We start from the raw sequence: 22,462 nt of genomic DNA, 5'->3' as shown, positions 1-22,462 counted from the left end.
ACACTCGATGTTCACAAAGGCCATTTTATGCATCTGGACTGGGCTCCGAGTTGGGCTCTAGTGGCACTACTTCCGAGCCTGGCTCCAGTGGGTCAAGACCTGGTTTCTGTGGACTGCAGTCAGCCTTGGTCTCGCTCTGAAAAGTACTTAAGAAAACTTTGTTGTTGCCCCTTGTAGAAGAATTGCGCCTGGATGAAAGGAAGAGCAGTGGGCGCAGAGACCGGCTGCTCCTCACTGTAGAGCTGAGGTTGGCTCTGAGAAACCTCTCCTTGCTGGCGTGCTCTATCGTCAGGCGACAGCGGAGGACCTGCAGAAACACGGTGCGGAACTGCTGAGAAGAGATGTTGTACAGGAGGGGGTTCACCACTGAGCTGATGTAGAAGAAGATGTCGGCGATGGGAAGAAGGATGATGTATGCTCTGAAGTAGGGGACAGTCCAGTCCTGCTTTGGTTTAGCAGCAGCCATGAGCCTTCTAACCTGATTTGGCATCCAGCATATTGCCAGAGTTGCAACAATCAGTCCTGTGAACAGAAGGAGGAAGAAAGAGGTGTGCATACATTAGGCGGGGGAAAAAACGTCAAATACTTAGCACCAGTTCTGCACTTGCTAGGAAATAGTACCGATTTTTCAGTGTTTTGCTTGACAGCTTTTTCTGCCAGTAGCATTTTTTTGTTTGTTGTTTTTAATAACTGTTACAAGGTCATTGCAGCACATGCTCTGACAAGAGACTGCGTAGTACTTGGGTAGTGTTTGTCTGTTACCTGTTGTCATTTCTTAGTTTTCAATGTGTTCTTTCATTGATACCTGTATCTGGGGAAAGAACGCATTCTTCTTTTGGTTTTCTACATTTCCTACGTCTTTCCCTTTACTTTGAAAAATAAACAAAATAAATAGAACCTATAGCCATATCAGATCAGGCAATACCCAGAAGAGATCAGATTCTTGTTTGTACTTTACAAAACAGAAAATGTATGCATAATAATATATTTCATGTTATTTTTGGTAAATTTCCTCTTACAGAAGATATTTTTAAGTAAAATATGTATGGATCTTTTTATGGTAATTAAGATATGTTAGGCTTTCTTAAAAATCAAATTCCAGTGGAATTAAATTACGAATGTAAATGAGAAAAACCCAAGCCTAGTCATGAAAGTGTAAGCAGTTTCAGATTATAAATAATGCTTGAAAATGTGGTATCTGACCATGTTGTATTTATATGTAGATATAAATACGTGTTGCTGCATCACTAATGGCATTAAAAAAGGGGTGACTTAAGTGCTGGATGTCTGAAAATTCTGCCTCTGCGGACCAGCGTGCACTCGGTTGCAGCAGTGACGCCACCTGCAGAGCGGCAGCCCAGAAGAAACGTAAGGGCTGAACTTGAGCAGGCTCTGTTCCCAGGCGGGAGACAGGGCAGGGGGAAGGTGTGCATAAGCGCTGGAAATCTTGACATCGTGCATGAAATACCAGGTACACAAAGTAATTCCTCTCAGTGCTCCCGCCACCAAGCGTTACTTCTGAAACACCACACAGCCACCAGTTCACTGTTTCCACTCTGTTTTTCTTCTTACAGGAAACGTGCCTTACATGAACACTTAGAGGGAGCAGAAGGTGCAGGCTGGCTTCCCGGCTGCAGAGGCACAAAACTGTAGAGTACCCTGATGGTGCACGGGTCTCACCTCCCGCAGAGTTCTGTTAATTGTGAGTCTCCTCCAACGTCCAGCCTCCTTTCTCAGCAGAAGCACAGAAGCTTTTTAATTCTTACCTGTCTAGACTGAGTCAGATTGCTCCCATTGAGCAGATCGCTGCAGGGACGCAATTCTGACACAGTGCACACGGATTTTTTTCAAGCCAGGAAAATGGTACTGCGCTAGCGGGAGGACAGGAATGGTAACTGAGGCAGAAAAGAGAAGAAAGGTTTGGTTTTTTTTGTAACTTTGAAACTGCCAGGGCTTAGACAGGGTGTGTCCACGTTCTCTCCACCACCACCCCCCCAGCAAAGGTATGAAATATCTTTTTTCTTCTTTTTACAGAAATTAATTTTGTTAATGAAAGCTATAATTACATTAACAAATTTATGATCTCACTAAATGAGCTACCAAATAAACGTCTTTTTGATCATTTGCTTCTGTACTCAATGTCACAGTAATTGTGGTAGAATGGGGAAGAAACCTATCTTAGAGCACTAGCTTCGAGCCCTGGAAGGCTGCTCTTAGTAGCCCAAGTGATAAATGTGTTTACCTTGGCTGTTGCCTGCTCTTGAACTACCGTAACTCTCCTCAGCCAGTCTCTGTTCTCATTCCCATTCCTACACAATCCCATGCCCCTTTGCTCGGCTGCTCTACTCTTCCCCTGCCCTCTTGCCTCACTTTTCAGTACCTTTTGTATCTCTTGTCAAAAGCTGATCTGAAACTTGTGTCAGTCCTGCATGTTTTCTAGCCTTGTTTCTCCGCTGCCAGCATAACAAATACAGGGACAGCGATCCTAGCAAGGCCCAACAGAAAAAACCAAACACAACTGAGCAGTGATGGGCTTTACAAAAAGGCAGCAGAAGGATGTACTATTCCATTGCAACATTTTCTCCCATGTAACTTAAACACAAAGCCCACCAGGCCTGCAGAATTCTTGTCAAATTTTACCAGATTATCTCTTTCAAGGGAAAAGAAAGTAAGTGCTACAGTGTAATTTTTTTGTTCTTGGTTAGAAACAGGATACTTCATCGTGCTGATTAAGTTTTCTAAATTATGAATGCCGCTGTGAAAAACTGTAAGCAAACAATGCGTGCATTCAGTTTTAAAGCTGAAACGCAGTGCTCTGACATGTCTGAATTTTTGCTTGTATCTGAATTCTTCACCATTGACCTTTCTTATTAGTTCAAACTGCCAAATGCTTAAGATCCCCCTATAGATTCTCCAAACGCTTTTGTTCCGGGGAACTGAACATGTTGTTGTGTACAGCAAGTGAAAAATGAGCTGCTTGTGCCCTTGCACAGCGTGCTGAGGTTACTCTTTTGGAGGGGAGGGAGATGTCTAAAACTTTGGTTTTTTCTAGGGATGAGTAATTGTTCATTTTTACACTTGGAAAAAAAAAAAAGTTTGTTGATTCAAAGGAGATGTGCCCTGTAAATAAACATGCTGGCAAATTCACGGTATTTTTTCCAACTGTTCACACTTGATGTGGAAGTACAAAGTAAACTGAAGTGCATGAGAAGAGCACATCAGAACAGCTTTATGTTCAGGCCTTGGCATATTAAACATTTTGGCCGAATTACTGCCGCCATCTCTTTGAACTCGTACATAGGCTGTAGGAGTCTGTGTTTAATGCACGGAAGGTGCTTCAAACAACGTAGTATCAGCTTGAATATAAACCAAACTGCATCTTACGCCAGTACCGCTGCATTTTTCCCTTGAGCTTGCTGCCTGCTAGGAATTAAACTCCTTCACATTTCATCTCTTATCCAACTTGCCCTTCCACTCCATCCTATCGATGTGAAAAAAATTAGTAGCTCCTTTTTCCCCCCCATTTCCATGACTACTCTGCTGAAGTGACACACTACATGAGAGCAGAGATTTATCTTCCACAGAATAATGAAGTTTATAAACAAAGTAATGCTGTGGTCCAGTGATCTCCAGCACTGGTGCTTGAAATTTCCAACACACATTTGAATCACTTGCTTTAATCATGAAAAGTGCCTTAGACCACACCAGTGAGAGCCAGGAGCCCTCACGTTACCTAGTTGACTATGTGTAAGTAAACACATCTCAACCTTTAAGAAAGCACTTGAGCTTACAATTCATTTAACATTGATGAAGATACTTCAAGGTAACAAACAAAAAAAACAACCAAAAGACGTGAAAAGATCCCTGATTCAAACCACTTTAAGCAGCTAAGCCTTTAAACCAGCCACAAAAGAGTTTACCCAAAACAGGAATTATCACATCCACTACTATTTTAATGGGGAAAAAAACGCTACGCCAAACCTCTTTAAAAATAAATACACTGATTTAACAATTATTTAAATTTTGGTATGGTTGTAACTTCCTAAAAGTGGATCTTACAGTATTAATTCTTAATACGTGACAAAGGATCACTTATGTAGTAAAATAAACCCGGTGTTTAAGTGCCAATAATATAAATATGCATTGCTGGCACAGAATAGGAGTTGGCAGTCATCTGTGCCTTAGCAATAGTTTTTTATTACTCAGAACACTCCTCTGGGCCATAGGGGAGTGAATTAAATTCATTATGAACTTTATTGGAAAGGATTTTAAATATATGCAAATGTCTGGCAGATAAAGAGGGCTTCCTTCTCCACCCTTCCAGATTTCGCTTGCTCTTCTACTGAATAGTTTTTTGTCTGATTTTCTGCACTTAAATCTGTCTCCTTTTACCATCCAACACGTACTTCCCCTCTTTCCTGGCCGCTGCCAGCCGTCCCACAAACTTGGAATTGTCTACAACATTGTAGCTGTCACTAGGAAATGCCAACACGTGTTATTTGGCTGCCATGGCCCCATTAACCGAGGCTATGGCCGTGACCTCCTGTACGTGCTCCTCTGCCCGTGCCACTTAACGCTGACCGACCCGGTGCACCAAGGCCTGCCGGACTCTGCCACCGTTCTCATCGCAGTTAGCCTAAGCAGCATTAAACCTCAGATTTTGCTTTTTTTGTGATTTAATTAATGGCACAAAGGCAGGTTCTCAACATCTGCTTGTAAACTGACATTTAAATGGCAATTGTCAGTGGAATATAAGCATATGGTTACTGAGCTATGAGTCAAGTGCAAGCAGCAATGCAGTTGGTTCACAGGGAGGTGTTTTTTAGCACTCGTTTCACATTTGCATACTTTGCCCGACTATACTCAAAGATACAACATGACATTAATGCCCTATGCCTTAGTCACAAAGTCTTCCAAGCATGCACCAGGGGAACTGCCTCCCAAGAGAGGAAAATACCCAGCCCATCCCTCATTATTAAGTTTACCATCATAAAGCAACACTAATCGTGAGGCAAGTGCTTGGTCCCTACTTAATTCTGCTACAAACAGCTTTGGAAACGCAAGCAAATAGCTCTCCTGGCTAATCAGGTTCTTGATGGTCATAGTATCAGTCACTGCTGATTCGGAGGAGGAGAAAAACAAAGACGCCAGTACTAATTAAGAACGTTACTTTCAGGAGCTGGGGTTTGGCATGTAATTACGTACGTTTATTATTTAACCCAGGTCTCAAAACTTTTGCTTCTCATTAGAAATAGGGACATAAGGCATTAGTTTATTGCCTTTCTAGCTTTTAGGAAAAGAAGAGTCAAGCCACAAAACGCAGTCTTCAGTCACTGAGATGACCTTCCAACTGCAGATCAATGCAGTGCTGTCTTCCAGCATCTGCAGCTGCTCTGTGCCTCCACTGCTGCAGTCGCCTGCATGTGAGAAGGCAGCTACCATATGCTTATTGTCTGCTGACAATTGTCATTTAAATGTTAGTTTACAAACAGCTGTTACTTTCGCTGCTGTGAGCCTGACTTGTAAGCGCAGCAAAGAAACCAACCAGAATGATACCAAACGGCTGCTGGCACTGCTCGGCAGCGCTGTCAGCAGCAGGGGCGACGCAGACTGCACCTCCTCAGCGGTGTTACACTGAGGAAGACTGGAGCACCTCAGGGAGGGCACTGTCCTCTCTGCCTTTCAGCCTCCAGGACTTCCTACCAGTGCTTATTCTGGCAGGTAAGTTTGGAGAAGTTTCTCTGGTCTGCCAGCAGCTGGGTAGAATTTCAGATCCAAACTTTCACCTTTCAACAGCTTTTGGTGATTATCAGGTGTTCAGCCACCAGCCACATACACAGGTGACTCAAACCCCTCTCTGACCAGCAGCAACTAGCTGTCGATGAGCAGAAGGGGTGCAGGCGGTGGGAGAGGAACACACCTTTTACTGCTGCTCCCGCTCTGTTTACTGCCCACCCTTCAGCTCCCTCTGTTTCAGGTCAGGAGGTTCACAAGCAAGATCCAGAGAGGAACAGCAGCGTTTTTTCAGTGCTTCTGTGGAACTTAACATTTCTGCCTCATTGCCAGGGCTGGGATCGCCACACAAATGGGTCCCTATAGCATAAATCGTGTGCTAAAAGGCCTCTGCAGATCTCAGACAACTCTCGTGACGTTCAGTGCCATCATGCCTGCGTCCGTTTTGTGCAGCCTGCCCTCACTGTCTGGCTACAAAACCTCTGTGGTCTTGTTCTCTAAGATCTAGCATTAGGATAAAAAGGCAACGGGACAGATCAGAAGGATAATCCTTCAGACACAGTGAAGTGTCCACACACACTGCTTGGAACAAATGCAGGAGGCCCAAACAGGCCACCAAGTTCTATTCAGGTACTTGAGTGCCCATAAATAAAGTTCCAGCTGGCATGCAGACGCAGAGTGCCACACCTACCGCAGGCGTGAGGAAAGCTCATCACAAGGCTCCTAACAGATCCGCAGGTGTCCCCCCGTTCAACGCTAACAGCACCATTTCGTAGGCAGTGAGTCACAGCTGGGTCTCAGAATCTAAGTCTTGTCAATTTGTCCCCTGCACTCCGCACACGTCCGTGCTGCCAGCTGTTCAGTGGCTCGCTCTTGGTTACAGAGCTACTACAGGAAGCACCCCCAAGTTAACTAGTCTGTAAAACAGAAGTGGTGGCTTTGCTGCCCCTGCCACTAGTGACAGTTAACTTCACGTTTCCCAAAAGTCACTCACTCACTCCTGTATTCAGTGCATAGTGTGTCACAGCCATCAATAATGGTTTTGCTTGAGTGAGGGCTGCAGTGTGCTCCGTGGGCAGGATAAAGCATCTGATGAAGTTTAAAATGGGAAAAGAATACTAATATAAACCTCCCTTTTCCCTCTCAACCACATGCAAGTTTCTTCTGCTGAAGGACAAACATTATTATAATAATAATAAGCACATATTGATGTGTGTTGAGGTGAATATAAAAATGTATTAACCTGAGAGATAAATATTGATATTGCTTTCTCTGTGTCAATATTTAGTTCAAGGGACAATAAATTCTGATAGTCACTGAAACAAGTCAATACATGCATTGCTACATACATTTTGTATAAGCTCAAATTATTCGGCAACTCTTCCTTTTATCCTCAACTTTCTGAATCACAGCTTGCCTTTCAAAAATGCTTCTCTGGAAGGGAAGGAAGCAATAACCAACTGTCCCTACTCAGGCAGCAACTACAGGGAGAAGAGAAGATACAGTGTCTATCTCCCAGCGATTTCCCCATCAGAGTTTCTAACCACCAGGGATCTGCAGGCTCACTTTGGGGTGTGACACTGGAGCTGGGCTGGCTGCTAAGTGCAGCCTCCTCAGAAGACGGGAGTTTCCTCGTCACTGCACATCAGCAACTTGCTGTCTTTGCTGAAGCCCCCACCTCACGTGCAGACCACATGCACGGGGGTTCCGCTGGCAAAGTTAAACTGAGATAAAATCCAGCCCCTGCTCCTGCTGGTGCTGGTACTGCAGGGATAACAAGAACAAAGAGGTAGCGAGATGACATTTCTGTCACCTGCACAAGCAGGCAAATCTCCAAGCACTCACTGAGAGGCTCTGGCAAATGCCCCACAGCCCTCCTCAGGATGGGTTTAAACTGAATGGAAGCCAGTAACAAACTAGTTACTGTTATAAATACTGCGGGAAGGATCAAGCATATGGCCTGGGACAAACAACTGGAAACCAGCTCCATGCACATCCGAGCCTGTCAACAGCTTTCAGCAAAAAACCCCCATGGGCCAGCAATTCCCACAGCCCTCGGAGGGACCTGGGTCCATCTAGTGCTCCTTGTGCCCCTCCCAGCCTCAAGGGTGCTGTACAACCAGGCTGTGTCTCATGAGCAAGCACAGCTGGGTGATAAGACAGTGCTTTCCCACGAAGTGGCATAACAAATGAAAGGCGCTGAGAGGAACCAAGATGCCTCTTGGTGCAATAAATGAACCAAAGCTGCAAGGTTTTAATACATATGTTGCTGTTCTGTTGCACACAAAGTCATCTTTCTTCCAACTGAAAACACCATTAATGTTCTCATTAAATCACCAATGCTAAAGCAATGCATGAATTCTTCCCATAAGCAGATGTTTTTTCCTCAAAACAGCAACGTGTTCACGTGTGGGACAGTGACGACATGGGGAATTTATGTATTTTTTCCTTGTTAAAAGCTTCCATAAGTAACTGGCATTGTCAACACATATTGAGAAGAATTTCACACAAGTATTTGCCACCCTCGGCATCAGAAAACCACCAGCAGCTGCTTTCAATACCTCATTTCACAGGTGACTACATGCCAATGTAAATCAGCACTAAGGCCCAGGAGATGTTAGTAGAATCCAAAGTGTACATCTTCTCACTTGGATTGACCTACACTCTCCCCCCCTCAAACAGCTTTAAAGGGTGCTACGCGGTCACTGAGACCAAACTGGCTTGTCAGAGGTTTTGGCCCAGTGTTGTGTCACTAGGTCAAATCAATGCCACAGCAAAGAACAGCACACCCACAAACCCTCTCTCCACTTGAAATCCCTGCATCACCCAACAGTTTGCTTAGTTCAGGCCCTCCCTGCCCTGCTGCACACATTTCTTCTCCTTGACTGACAACAAAAAGCTGCTCTAGGCTGGACACAGCACAGCAATATGCCATCAGCTACTCAGCGGCAAAGGGTGAGGTGAATTTTGTGTTTCCAGCAACCTGATCTCTAATAGAAAGTAATGCTGAAGAAACCTGCCCAGAAGAACACCTGCGCTTTCTTGCAGAGTGGTGGTGCTTCAGTCTACACTGTGCTTCAAGTCCTCTACAACTGATAAACAATGTATTGGGTTGTGAAACACAAACATTCCCAATAAACAAGGAGATTATCAGAGACTTACATGGAGCCTGAACCAAAGTTTCAAGTCTGTGTATCATTGGTCCGTCCAGCTGGGACTTACAGGACACTACAGGAAAATCTTTTCTGACTCGGCAGCATCAAAACATAGCAGCTTCTGGGGTTCCCATCACACACTTCTCCACAAGCATCGGCAAACAGATCGGCTTTTCAGAGGAATAAGCTATCTGTGCTTTGCACTGTCACTTAACAGCCCCCACCCGTTAGGTACAGTGATACCGGATGCATCGGAAGTTGTCAGGGAAACACAGGCAGGCGGAATATAATTAGTGAGGACACAAGTGTTAACAGTTCTACTTCTTAGCAATTTAAAATATCTGACAATTATCTTCAGTTCTTACCAGGGTCAAGTTTTGCTTCTCAAATATTTTTAAATACTGCCAACACTAGTGCAAACACTAGAAAAAGCTAAAATACTCAAGAAATTTCATGACAAATACCATTACTGAACATGAGCAGCCTTTTTGTAAAACAGTGATTAAATTCACGGTACGATTTTAAAAGCCACACATGCTCCTGCGTTACTAGAGGAAATCATGTTAGTTTTAATACTCCACACCGGGTCGGTGCTGCGGGCGCTGCCCCCGGGCGGGACGGAGCCCGGGCCCGCCGGCTCCCAGCCGGGCCCGCCGCTGGCCGCGGCCGAAGCCCCCGGCACGGCAGGGGACAGCGGGAGAAGCCGGCACCGCCCCGGCGGGACGGGAGAGAGGAGCGAGGCCCCGCCAGCGGAGCGGCCCCGCGGCACCCGGGCCGGGGCGGGCGGCGGCGGGGGGGGCTCCCGGCGCCGGAGCGGAGCCGCCCCCGGGCCCGCGGGCAGCCCCCGGCCGGGCGGGCCGTGCCCCGGGGCCCGCGGAGCCCCGCGGGGGAGCGGCCGTGAGGAGCCCTCCCGGGGCGGGGGCCGGGGGGGACGAGCCCCCCGGGGGGCCGGGGGTGTTCCTGGCCGCCCCGCCGGGCCGGGCCCGGGGCGGGTGGCGGGCGGTGGCCCCGTGTCGGGACACGGCGAGCGCTGCCCGCGGCCCGGGAGCCCCCCGTGGCCCCGCTCTGCCCGGCCCGGCGGGGGGCAGCGGCAGCGCGGCGGGGGCACGGTGCGGCCCGGCACAGCGGTGCTACGACCACAGGTTTATCCTGCTCTTCAGCCTTATTCTTCCAGCCTCAAACCCCACCCTGCCCCCGCGGAAGGTGCCGTTTGGCGGACGCTCCCCGCCGCAGGCAGCCGGCTGCCGCCCCCAGCACCCCCAGCGGGCGCGCCCCCCGCCCGGGCCAGCCCTGCAGGTCACGGCCAAGGTCACCTTCCTGGGGACCCCCAGCCCTGCGGACGAAGCAAGCTAGGCACTGCACTGCCAAGGCTGCCAGGAGACTTCTGGAAAAGGGAACAGGGAAATTGCATGCACTCCCTTGTCCTTTTTGGTGCCTTCCCTCACATCGGTGGGTAAATAGTCCTGAAATCCTTATGCCTCACAGCAAACACCACCTTGGCATTTGAAGCGCCGGTCAACTGTTTCATTCAGGTGCCCATCTCATGCAGTTTGTCAGTAAAAGCTACAAAATCCAGCATCTACTTTTGTGTCATTCATTTCCCTTCACTACGGCAACTCTCCAGTAAAAACAAGAAAAAGATCTGTATCAGGGCTACTCTGGTGAAAAGAAGATCGAAAATATTGTGGAAATATACACAGACTCAGTACCAGAAGACATACCATGGTATAATAAATAATTTTTAAACTGCTAATTTTTAGCAATCTCAACATTCCAGCTGTCAGAAAAGACATGCTTATTGGAAATTGCTTTTTGCATTGAGAAAGTATTTTTTAAAAACACTAATAAGAACACAAATGTGTAGAAGGGAGCAAGTTTAGTTGTTATTAATGCTTCTTCCTTGCAAAACAAATTCTTGCCATGGTTGCTTTGATTTTCTTTTAGATAGAGTGAAGACTTGTTTTCTTTCTGCATTGGCGAAACAATGGGAAAAATACATCTTCCATATAAATCTCATTTAAATTCTGCATTCTAACTAGCAAACACAATTTGGAATTGAGAGGTTTTTTGTTTTTACATTACAAAATCGGCTGTTGCAACATTAAACAGCTCATCTATTGCAATTCAGCAGGAGAAATCATTGAACAATCAACTGCAGAATACAAATACAGAAAGACAATATATTAGCTCAGCAGATACATAAGATACTTGAGAGCGCCGGCAAAAAGACAGGCTAGAGTGCTATGTTATATGGAACCGATCATCATGGGGGAACCAACAAAGCTCTTCCTAAATGAGAGCGATACTATCAATCTCCAAGTCAGATTTTTGTACCAAAGCCCCTCAAATGAAGAAAATTTGCTGTTTTCTTCAGCAAGTGAGATTAAAATGGAATTATTGATGCAGAAATAGTAGCAAGATCATGCTAGCCAGCTGCTTTAAAAGAACAAATGCAATTGGTGTTTACGTTCAGCAGCATAAGTGAGAAGACAAACCAAAGCAAACTGCCTTAAAAATTACATGCAGTTATCCAAATTCTCCACCAAAACCCGCAACAGGAAGCAGGATCCAGGGAGTGAAAGAGCAGAAATGTACCGAGGCAGACGCGGCACCAGTGGCACACGGGGTGACAGCTTGCTGGCTGAGCTTTGAGACTGAAGGCCCATTTATTCTCCTCTGTCCCTGAGGAAGGTGACTCTGTCAGTCCAGTAAGATACTGGTACTCCAGTTTCCCTTGATGGGAGGAAAAAGGGTGAAAGTGCTGCACTGGATGAAGCCTCCCATTTTTTCCTCCACCCTGATTTACAGTCTGGCCACAGCAGTGACACGTGCTGGAGCTAACCCCCACTGCGTATGGCTTGCCTTTGCAGCTCTACTATCATAACATATTTTATGTATTTATTGAAGCGGGTGAGGCTGGCTGTCGCGATCAGAAGGTGGTACTTTTTTTTTCTGTGTACCCACAGAAACTGTGGGTACAAACAGGTCCCACTCCAAACCAGCACATGGGAGCCACTAGTCCCCAGGAGCTAATCCTCAGATACAATCTTCCAGGAAAGCATCTACACAGTCCGAATATTTCCTTTTACCCACTAGCAACCTGGCATGAGCAGGTGAAAGGCTGCCTGCAGGACTCTCACCTTCTTCTGAACACACCGACAGCCTGCTCTTCCTGACAACAGCAGCCTTTTCCTGCTCTGAACAGATTCCTCTCCTTTTTGGAGGGAAAACAATAAACAAATGTAGTCAAAACAAAGTTTCACGCATTTTCAGAACCAGTTTGTTCTAAGGATTTAAGGAAGAACATAATCTGCAGGAGAGTGAGGAAGACTTTCTTGCCTGGAAGCAGTGTCATGAGAAATGAAATTGGGTATTTCAGGGTGGCAGGTGGCTATCTTTTGGAAAAGGTGAGGAGAGAGGGAATGTCTGATTCAGACATCTCCAATACAGCCACAGTAGCAATTCCAATGCCAAATTCCAAAGAACAAATTCCAGTCTGACTCCTTGAAGTATGTCCTGGCTGTTACACTAATGGCGGAAACATAAAGTAACTATCACACAACAAGGCAATTTTATTCTTTGAATTAGGCCTAACCTTTGACAATTTGGATTGAAGCCTTGGGTAGTGGTGAAGCTACTCGAAATCGCACTAAGAGAAATGACCTGGCCAAACACTGCTTGTTTGCAGCTTCCCCTGAGAAGGCTATTCAGGGAGCAGTAGTATTTTCATTGCAGCAAAGTCTCTTCTCTGCTAACACCTGAATCTCCTTTTATTTATATTTCAGAGCTGTCCAGAGAATCCTAATGAGTGCAAACATGTCAAAACCTCCTTTCTCAAACCTTTTCAATGAATACATATACAAGATAAAGAGTATTCCTCCCCCTCGCCACAACCTTGGCAGCAGTCTAATTCAAAGTCTGCGAGATTCAGTCTCCCCGTATCAGGTGAGACGGCGAATGTGCTCTGCGAAATGGCGTTCAAACACACACCTGTACATGGATCCGCCGAGCACGCGGGCACAGTTTGGTTTGGGAGCGTTGTGTCTGTGCTGTGATATTTGCACTTTGCTTTCAGCTAGCTGCTGGGGGCTTCCAAAATGTCTCAGCTAGCTGGCGTGCAGCAATAGCTCGCAGCAAACGTCAGACAGCATTTCTTCCTTTCCTCCACAAGTGCAATCTCAGCTTTCTATCTCAGTATTAGTGAAAGATGTCAGCTTATTTTGTTATATATAATTTATTCGAAGTAAACCCCCTTATAATGCTTTTTAACTTCAGAAAAAACAGTGTGTACTCCTTTCTTTATCCAAGCCATACAGGGTACATTTTTTGCTGGCCTATTAACTCTTTTATTTCCTTGAGGTGAATCCACAGCTAACTAGAGTATTCCAGGTGGAATTGGAGCATGCAGCTCGCTCTATCTTTTGTAGCACCTTTCCAAGAAACACTAAGAACTATACCATATTACTGCAGACCTGAGAAAACTAATTAAGCCAGAACACCAACTACCCATCAGCTTGCTCTCTCCCTCTCTCCTAGAAAACACAGGAATAAGACAGTGCTTTTTAGAGGAAATCTATAAACAAGGATGTGGCAATGCATTTGATTCAATTATGCCATTTTTAATGTAAATTCTGGAATCTGGTGGTAAATATGGTGGGTTTTGGAGCACAGTGGTGCAGGGGATTTTAACAAGGACTAACTCTACCCTACTGTGAATTACAAAACACTTTTCTTCTTGCAGTCCCACACAGCTGGCTCCAACTTCAGGCACACAGAATGACAGTGATGGAGAAAAGACTTTTGCAATAACCCTTTCACATATAATAAATATATGACTATGAAAAAAAGCAAGATGACCACTAAATATCAGTATTCACAGCAAGTGAGAGGGCAATTATAAGCTTTGGGAACTTTCCTATGCATTTATATAGCACCTTAAGTTCAACTGCTGGTCTTCAGTTTGACCTGTACCATGGCAGAAATAGATAATCCTATTACTTCTGACATTGCTACATAATTAAGTAGCTGCTCTGCCCCCATTAACATAGCTATATCCACTAGACTTTGATTTCTCATCCTCTTTCCAGAATGGCCTCTTACTTTGAAATAAGTTCTTCTACTCAGACCTATCAACTAAGACATCTTGGGAAGCAAGATTTTTTAGATACCTTCTTCCTGAGCTTTGTAAGGTTTTCACCTACTAATGAGTGAAATTCTAACTCCCAAGAGCTAACAGAACTGATTTTTCTTAAAATATTCAAGATTAAGAGATGAAAACAAAAAGTCTAGATCATCTTCTCATGTGGCAATAAAATCCCTTAATCATTAAGTCATGTAGCAAAAAGACAAGCAGCTCTCTCCTAAGAGACCAGAGCAAAAATGGACTCTTACGTCCTTGAAGTCAGACAGCCAAGGGGTTAGACTTGGTGCTACAGTGACCCCCAGGCAGCTGTGCCAGATGCCCTTACAAACCCTGCCTCCCACCTCTAAAGTCAGGGAAAATTATTTTTGGTGCCTGCACCAGTAAAGCCTATTACAGCAAAACACAGCAGGAGATCTGTTCATGGCACTGATGGGATCCTCGATCTCTTTACTAATGTAGCTGGAACACACAAGGTCCTCTAATTTGCTGCCACACACTAAGCAAATAATGTCACCTGATTTGCTACAAGAGTCTTCCATCTAAAGAATCCCCCTAAATCCAGAGACAGCATCTTCAAAAAAACAGGCATTTCTTTCCTACTGCTTTCCATTTACCCAAGTTAACTTTATTGGACAAAAAATCCTGCAGAGGTGGAAACTAATTCAAGGTAGGTAAAAGCAATCATTTACACTAGTAAACAATAGAAACAACACAGAGGAAAACCATATTTTAAAAGGCTGATGCGTAACACTGGGATTGCACTTGCTCCAATACCCTACGCCACCTCATTACCTCAGTGATTGCAGAAATCCTGTTACACTCACTTGGAACACACAGCAATGACATCAGACGCTGAATGCAGCTGAAGACCTATTTAATTAGCAGCTGATCACAAAGACCAAAATTTACCCACTTGTATCTTCTGATAAGAGGAAAACTGTTTCAGTTCTTACTAGTGTAGCCATATTTCTACAATATATTGTATTATTTTTAAAATTCTGTGTGCAGTCAATCATATTACCATGCCCTACAGGAGTCTTTTGCTAACTGCTTTAAAAAAAAACAACGCACACAGTGTGGAAAAGCATCACAGTGTACTATGAAGACTTTTGCTTAATTTTACATTCTTTATTTGGCCAAAATAGTAGCTGTTTTGCACTCCAACTCACATTTGTAATAAAAACCCCATTCAGCTGCTCATATACTAAAGAAACAATTCATGACTGAATAATGTACCAATTCAAAAGCAATCTCTCTAAGCTACAGGAAACCTCTCGAGTTGCTAGTCTGAACAAAATGAAGCCTCAACAAAATGAACCACTTTGAAACTAAATGAAAATTTAGCAAATTGATCTGAACAAGAAAATCTTATGTACAAAGCAATGTTTTTAGCCACAACAGAAAAGCCTGTTAGAGATCACGTTTTTTAAAAAAAAAATTACACCAGTAAATCAAAAGATGGTGTTATTGTTTGCTCATTTTTCTAAAGCAGGATATTTCATTTTATAAGGGGATAGTGGGTTTATAAGTTTGTGCTTAAACAGCAACTGGCAAGTGCTGAAAGAAAAAAAAACAGCCACTGAAACATTGGACGTTTTCTCAAAAAGGATGTTCTCTCTTGCGGCTTTGATTTTTAATCCACATTTTGGTGCACTTGGCATCTCACAAACCTCTCAGCTCCAAAGTTACTCTGACATCAGTACACCAGCAGTCTGCCCAATCTAAGAAAGTGTTTGCTTTGTGCACTGCCATAAGCTAGTGGAGCAAAATGACTGCAGTTCAAAATTATGAGGTTGCTGGAGCAATTTATATCACCAAGACAAAGAGCAGAGGGAGGGACAAGATGCAAATGTTGGAGATGCAGTCATCCAGCAGTGCAGCAGGAAAGTAAAGGGTAAAGGAAGATGGGGAGAGAGGGACAGTAAGAGAGGAAGGTTGAAGGCAGTGATCGTATCAAGAATCACTTATTTTTCCGAAGCGGCATGCCACAAGAAAATGCTATTCCCACTGATCCAGTAAATTGTTCTGTTTTCCATGGAGGTGGCTTCAAGGAAATAAGGGGCTAGTAGAAAAAAGGTCTAGTCATGCAAAAGCACAATTTGCAGTTGGAAGCTGAGTTTGAACAAGAGTCAGGCGAGAACACCTTTAGGCAAGACACATAGCTCAACCTCATCTGGGACTACTAGGGCCTAAAATGGCAGTTACATGACTAGCAAGCACAAAAGGCTTTTTAAATTAAAAAAAGTAAATAAATAAGGCCAGCAGGCTGAAGGCTGAGTTAAGAGGTGTCAGTGCTGGTGTATGTGCCAGCAGCAGGCAGGGTCTCTTTCCGAGATTGAGACACATACTGGGTTGGGCTTTAAAGAAAGCCACTTCCTGACCTGGCCCCAGGGACAAAATTAAAAGTCTGTTGTAACAAGATGAGCAGCGGCATTAGACATGTGGGACTTAAAAGGACATTTTACCCATCTGAACCATTAAGAGGAAGGATCTGCATTGTATATGTACGGAACAAGGGATTATTTTTTTTTTCTGATTAAGTGGTATTGAAGTACGCAAACTCTCTCTCTCACTCTGCTTGAATTACTGTTCTACAATGACAGTTTACTTTTAGTTCCACACCTGGAAACAGGAGAAAATCAAGTGATAAGCTGCCAACGATGGTCTCAAAATGGAAAGCACTTTACCCAAGAGTTCCTTGGAGCCTGCTGAGCTGGCACTGCAATATAGCAGATCCGGCAAGATTATCAATTAATGACTGCAGTTGAAGCCAGTTAACGACACTGTAACAAACTCCATTGGTGCACACTCTGCCTTGATGTTTTTAAAGGAGAAGAGAGAAGAAAGCTACTGCCTTCAGAAGGTGTTTCAAGAACATATGGAATTAGCAACATGCTTTTCATGAGCACTAAGCACGCCCTGCGGTAAAGAAAATTTCCTGTGATCCCAAGATCCGCAGGTACCTCAGACCTGAGACAAATCCCCAGAGAAGAGCAATGGCCTCCACCCTCAGTCTGGTGAGAACTGGAAGCCAGGCTCAAAGCACTTCCCAGGGATGACAGACTGCTGGGCCAAAGCAGCAGCCAAACACCATGGGGACTGTCCCCAAGATCAGTGTGATGTGCAAGAGGAGCATGCATGGCTCCCGTTTGGTACCACAGCATTCATGCACAGGCAACACTGGCTGGAACACTGCTGTGCCCACCTGCCCTACTAGGAATAGGGTCAGGGATAGCAAAATCTCTGCAAAAAAATGGACCGGTTTTCTAATGTCTGCAGTTGTCCATTCAGAGGAGCAGCTTCCCCACACCGCTGGCTGGCCAAGCACAGTGAGAGTCCACCCTCCCACGTCTTCTTGGGAAGTCCCTGTCCCGAGCCAGGACAGGGGTCTGAGGAGCCTCTCTTGCAAGCCAGCAATCATTTACACCGTATTACCAACACCCTGGAGCAAAAAGGGAGCATCAGAGTTGGGAGAAAAGAAAACCAGAAAAACCCCCGAGGCCAGAAAACAAAACACTGGCACAAAGAAACAAAGCACAGTGGTGAAGATTTTCTGTCTCGTAGAAACAGTTTCAAGAAAACCCCACAGCTTGTTTATGCTGATCCACTCTGGGTTTTGCTTGCCCCACCAGCCAATTTGGCGCCCTCCCCAACGGTGTGCCTTTGGTTTCCAGTGTAATGTGTCTGGGAAATCTAATTGTTTCAAGAGGCACTTTCTAGCTCATGAAGTTCTTTAGAGCTGCCATGCTCCGAGGCAATCAAAGTGTCTAAATAAAAATGCAGAACTGTGCTCAAGCCAGAAAGCCTTCCATGGAACCAAGAGAGTGTTTTCCCCATTCAGCACAGATCCAAGTAGCTCACAGTTTGCTTCTGTCAATACCAGTCATGCACTGGGCACATACACTAGTACAGAAGGGTGCAACATCTTACACTCTTGCAGCATGCCAGTACAACAGGATTAACACCAGGGACATGAATGCAAGATACTAGCGGCCAACACACACACACACTCATGATAAACACACATACACAACTTAAGCTGTTCTTTCTTGAAGCTAATGGAAAACCTCATTTAATATTGCATGTAGAAATGCCTGATAGTTGTAAATAACTTTTTCTGTGTTTGGTTCATACATAATGAAACAGCAGTGAGCAAGTGTGATTCAGTACTCAAAAGAAGAGGCTGCTCAAGCAAATGGATCTTCAAGCCTGCATGCCAGCCACTCCCACCGTGCCACAGACTAATGGATTTCAGAGACAAAACACAAGTGTTATACCTTTAACTATTAGATTTGTCATGCAGCTTTAAAGCAAAATAATTCCTGCTTCTAAAGCAGGAAGGTCCTATTCTCTCCAACTGAAAATGCAAACTGTTAAGTTCACTTTTGATTAGAAAAACAAGACCAGCAATAACACACAACCATAGCTGCGCTTCAGAAAAAGAGAAAACATAAAGCCTTGAAGCTGAAGGTCACAGTTGCTCCTTCCAAAGGCCTCTTCAGTAGAGGAGTTTAACATTTCTTGTTACTTCAGTCAGGCCATAAGCTAGTTTTTTGTTAAAGGGCTCTCATGCTGAAACTAAGCACAACATGCTCCCTGGCCTGGTGGAGCACCAAGTCCCTTTAAGACACTGCTTCTTGCCTTCTAATCCACATACAGTTTGAGCTGTCAGGACCAGGACATTGCACCAGGCTGGGGACTGCACCTGTCCCCAAGCAAACAAGTGTCTTACATCCAAACATGTACAAATAGCACTCCCTAGCAGTGGCACCGAGCTGCTTTATTCCAGTGGCACCACAGCTGTACTGTGCTGGGCACAATACAGACCCCAGGCAGAAAGGTAATTCCTGCCTGAACACAGGAAAACAGTTGAAATTGGAAATATCCTGGTAGAGGCCTGCATGAGAGAATGCAATAGGTATTTATCCTTTCTCTTTAATAGATTGGAAATAGAAGACGCCACAGGTGTTAAAAATTTCCCCAACATCACAAAGCACTGTCCTGTGGCAGAGCATTAAACAGACCTGGATGTCCACATGAAGCCTTTCCTTCTCAGCTCTGACATCTTCCTGGACAAACTTACCAGCCAGAGCAATGGGAAAGTATTACTGCAGCCCTTTCCCATGGTTAACACATTCAGACTATGCAGACAGACTTCTTTTCAAACCTCTTAAAAAACACCCCCAAAATCAAAATCTTACTGTTTAAAAAAAATAAGAATTCGAAGTTCCATAATTTACATGGGATGTCTCCATACTTGTTAGGTGTTAAATGCTTTACAACAACAATTAAATGACTTGAAAACAAAACCAAGTGACAGGTATATTTTTCAAGATCACTGATCTTTCAACTAGGGGGAAAAAATCCCAGCTTTAATTGCATGAAGCTGCGTATCATACTTCCCTCTCTTGAGATTTCATTATAGGCCTGAAACCAGAGAATTGCATTGCCAGCTCTTGCCTGCTCTTCCAGCTATTTCTGGTTTTTAATAATTATTCATTAATTGCACACTATGATAAGATCCTTGCTGTTTTGAAACATTTTCCCTCTGGCCCCCATACTATTAAAGACCCTGATTGCCTGCCAACAGCGTAAAATTAAAAATCAAAGCACTACCTCTGAAAGGTTTAATATGTGCCACATTGAAAGAGTTTCTACAGCTTACAGCCATGTAATTGCATCACTGGCTAACTGCACAATCTCTCTCAGCGTTTGAAATGTTTTCCTTTGAAACATTAGCCAGCTGAGAGCAGAGGTTTTGTTTAACACCCTGATTTACTCTCTGTGCATGCCAGAGTTTTGTACGTATCCTGTGTCCTTCCCCACTTCTCTGCTTTGCCTGGGGCAGCTGAGGGAAAGGCCTGGCCACAAGGCACCCTGCTCCTGCTGTGGAGAGCAACCAGGGAGAGAAGAGTCACCAGTTCAAGCAAGAGATTAAAAATAAAAGCATTTTATCAGCTGAACATCCTCTCTACCCACCCCTTGTAAGCAGGTGTTTTTCTGCCTGTTGAATCCTCTTCTCCTTGCCATGACAGACTCCTCTCTCCCTTTCCTGGTGCCACATGGACCTGCTGCTCCTGCCAAACTGGCAGCCCCTGAAACCTCCTCTCCTACCCTGGGCTGCCAAACCTGGCTGGACCCAGCCTGCTCAGCCCGCAATCACAGGAGGCATTTCCATTCAACCGTCAGTCTTTTGTTTATGGCTCTCCTCTTGAAAAGGGATGAAGTTTCCTCACGTTGCCAGTGGCCACGCAAATGAGTGGGTGTACCTGTGCTGCTGGCTGGAATAAACCACAGCGGCTCCAGTGACAGGCAGCAGTTCACAATTGTGTTCTTTTGCTGAATCCGCTGAGATCCTAAACACTATTTCTTCACCTAAAGATCTCATTTCTAAATTTTATTTCTTCTTCGTAAGGGTCATATTGGATAAGGACAGGTCACCAACGACCAGCTTAGCGTATGCATCTTTACTACTGAGGCAGCCTGAAGAAATTTTTGCAATTGAGTTGATCAAAGCTGGTTTAGACAAAGAAAACTGTGGAGACATAGCTTGCATTGATCGAAGTGTAGTCATGATGTGCCAAAGGGGAATAAAGATGCCCTTCACACAGTTTGGCTGCTTTAATGATTTCAATATTAACAGTGTTCTTTCCCAGAAAAAGGCAATTTTCTACCTTCATTTTTTTGGACCTTGTGATTATCATGAGTGCCAAAAACTGTTTAATGCTTATAAAAGCATACCTTAGCAGGACAGTCCTCTGCAAGCCCTCAAATGAAAAGGCTTTGGTTATTTGTATCTGCTTTCACACCAATCCACACTTTTCTTTTAGTTCAAAATCTTGGGCCTGCCTGCCCTGCAATCTGGTTGCCCTTCCAGTTCATCAGGTTTCATTTTCACAGTACTTCTGAAATCAGTTTCTGCAGCCTTTGTAGAGCCTCCCTGGAAAGCTGGGTGAGTTTGCCCTGATTCCTCGCTAAGCTAGAGGTTTGTATTCTTCTCCATTATTCCCATACTATCATAGCAATTAAAAACAGAGACACTGCAGATAAGATTAGATACTTTGGTAAAACAAAGTATTTCTCTCTCTTCACAGTAGCTTTAGGGAGCCAGAGAAGAAGCTGGCCTTCACTTTGTTTTCCAAATTGCAATTCAGAGGTTGTATAATAAAATGTGCACTTCATTTTGCAGAGATTTTCTGTATTCCAGGCTGTTCCCTGAAGACAAGGGAGGCTGCTGGTGCTGGGGCTTTCCAGCTGCTGGTGCCTGCATGTGGGGCAGGAAGGGGCACGGGGGGGAGTTTAGAGAGGTAAATCTGGACATGTGGATTTAGGCTCATAACATCAGGTACTGAGACCTTAAAGATCTTGGCCTGAATCAACTCTAAAGCTTGGGCCTTAGAGTCTAATTTAAAACAAAATTCATTTATGACAGTATTTTTTTTTTTACTGGGATAGTACAGATTTATGCTTGAAAGAAGTTTCTGGAGTAGAAAGTCAAACCACAGACACAAAGAGCACTTCCCCCCCCCCCAGATCTGTAAGGATTTCCATGCAAATTGGTGCTCCACAGGGCGTGTTCGTTTGAAATCAGGAGATCATTAAGTAGAGGTGAACAATACGATATTAAGGACAAAATTATTAAATGAGAAATCCTCCAATATATATAAAACAACAAAGCACTTTCATTCAGGATCAGCCTCTGGTCCCAGAGGAAAATCCCGAAGAGACTTCACAGTGGTGAAGCACAGGACAGGCTCTGTACCAAGTGCCGCACTGCACAGACACATCCCTACTGCAACACACCAACACTCCATGGGTGAAGGGCCACCCCTGTAACACGTAGCAGGGGAATGAGGATCAAGGGCACCAAATCTCCTGAGAGTGCTCCTGCTTCTCTACCTTCCCCATCTGGCACAGCAGGCACACTGTGCAGGGAACATGCTGCCCTGGGTGCACACCACACCGGGCACATGCTGTGCTGCACCCAACTCCCCAGCATGCAGGCTGGGGGAGTTTGCACGTCTTCCTTTCTGATCTCTGCTCTGATTCTGCGTCTCTCCCTTTGGACCCACCTGGTATCATTTAGACATCATTCCTCTCCTTGTTTGGCTCTGCACAAGTAATGCTAGAAGAAATCTAGTGCATGCAAAACCACTTTGCACCTCCCCACCCTTTCCTGCACCCCGGTGTGAGCCCACAGCTGCCCCTTCTCCCTGAACTTTGCACGCTGATCTCCGTGCACAGCGGAACAATGGAAATGACAAACCCCCATACTCCTGAGATGGTGCAGCCATAAAATCCATTGTGCATGGACTGTCAGATGCACAGATATTTTGTTTCCATCTAAAAGGACAGTACACAGACTTTTACCTTGCCTGTGCAAATAAGAGGCACTGAGAGGAGACAGCTGCCTGTTTCCAGGCCTAGGGCA

The 22,462-nt window shown here is 44.8% G+C and overlaps 1 protein-coding gene and 1 long non-coding RNA gene across 2 annotated transcripts in view; one reads left to right on the top strand and one right to left on the bottom strand.

Moving 5' to 3' along the window:
* Positions 1-25: 25 nt before the first annotated feature.
* The window catches only part of GPR39 (G protein-coupled receptor 39), an 83,714-nt gene continuing 61,277 nt past the window's right edge, over positions 26-22,462 (bottom strand). The window contains exon 2 of the mRNA XM_056349069.1: positions 26-522. Within this exon, the coding sequence (XP_056205044.1) occupies positions 26-522 (497 nt within the window). The remainder of the gene's footprint in view (positions 523-22,462) is intronic.
* Positions 344-2,126, top strand: LOC130153771 (uncharacterized). Its single transcript, XR_008823501.1, has 3 exons — positions 344-548; positions 1,224-1,471; positions 1,575-2,126. It is a non-coding gene; the product is annotated as an uncharacterized LOC130153771 (long non-coding RNA).

This window comes from Falco biarmicus, chromosome 8 (genome assembly GCF_023638135.1).
Source record: "Falco biarmicus isolate bFalBia1 chromosome 8, bFalBia1.pri, whole genome shotgun sequence".
NCBI lineage: Eukaryota > Metazoa > Chordata > Aves > Falconiformes > Falconidae > Falco > Falco biarmicus.
Note: the sequence above shows the minus strand (reverse complement) of the source record. Positions and strands in the feature narration are given on the sequence as shown.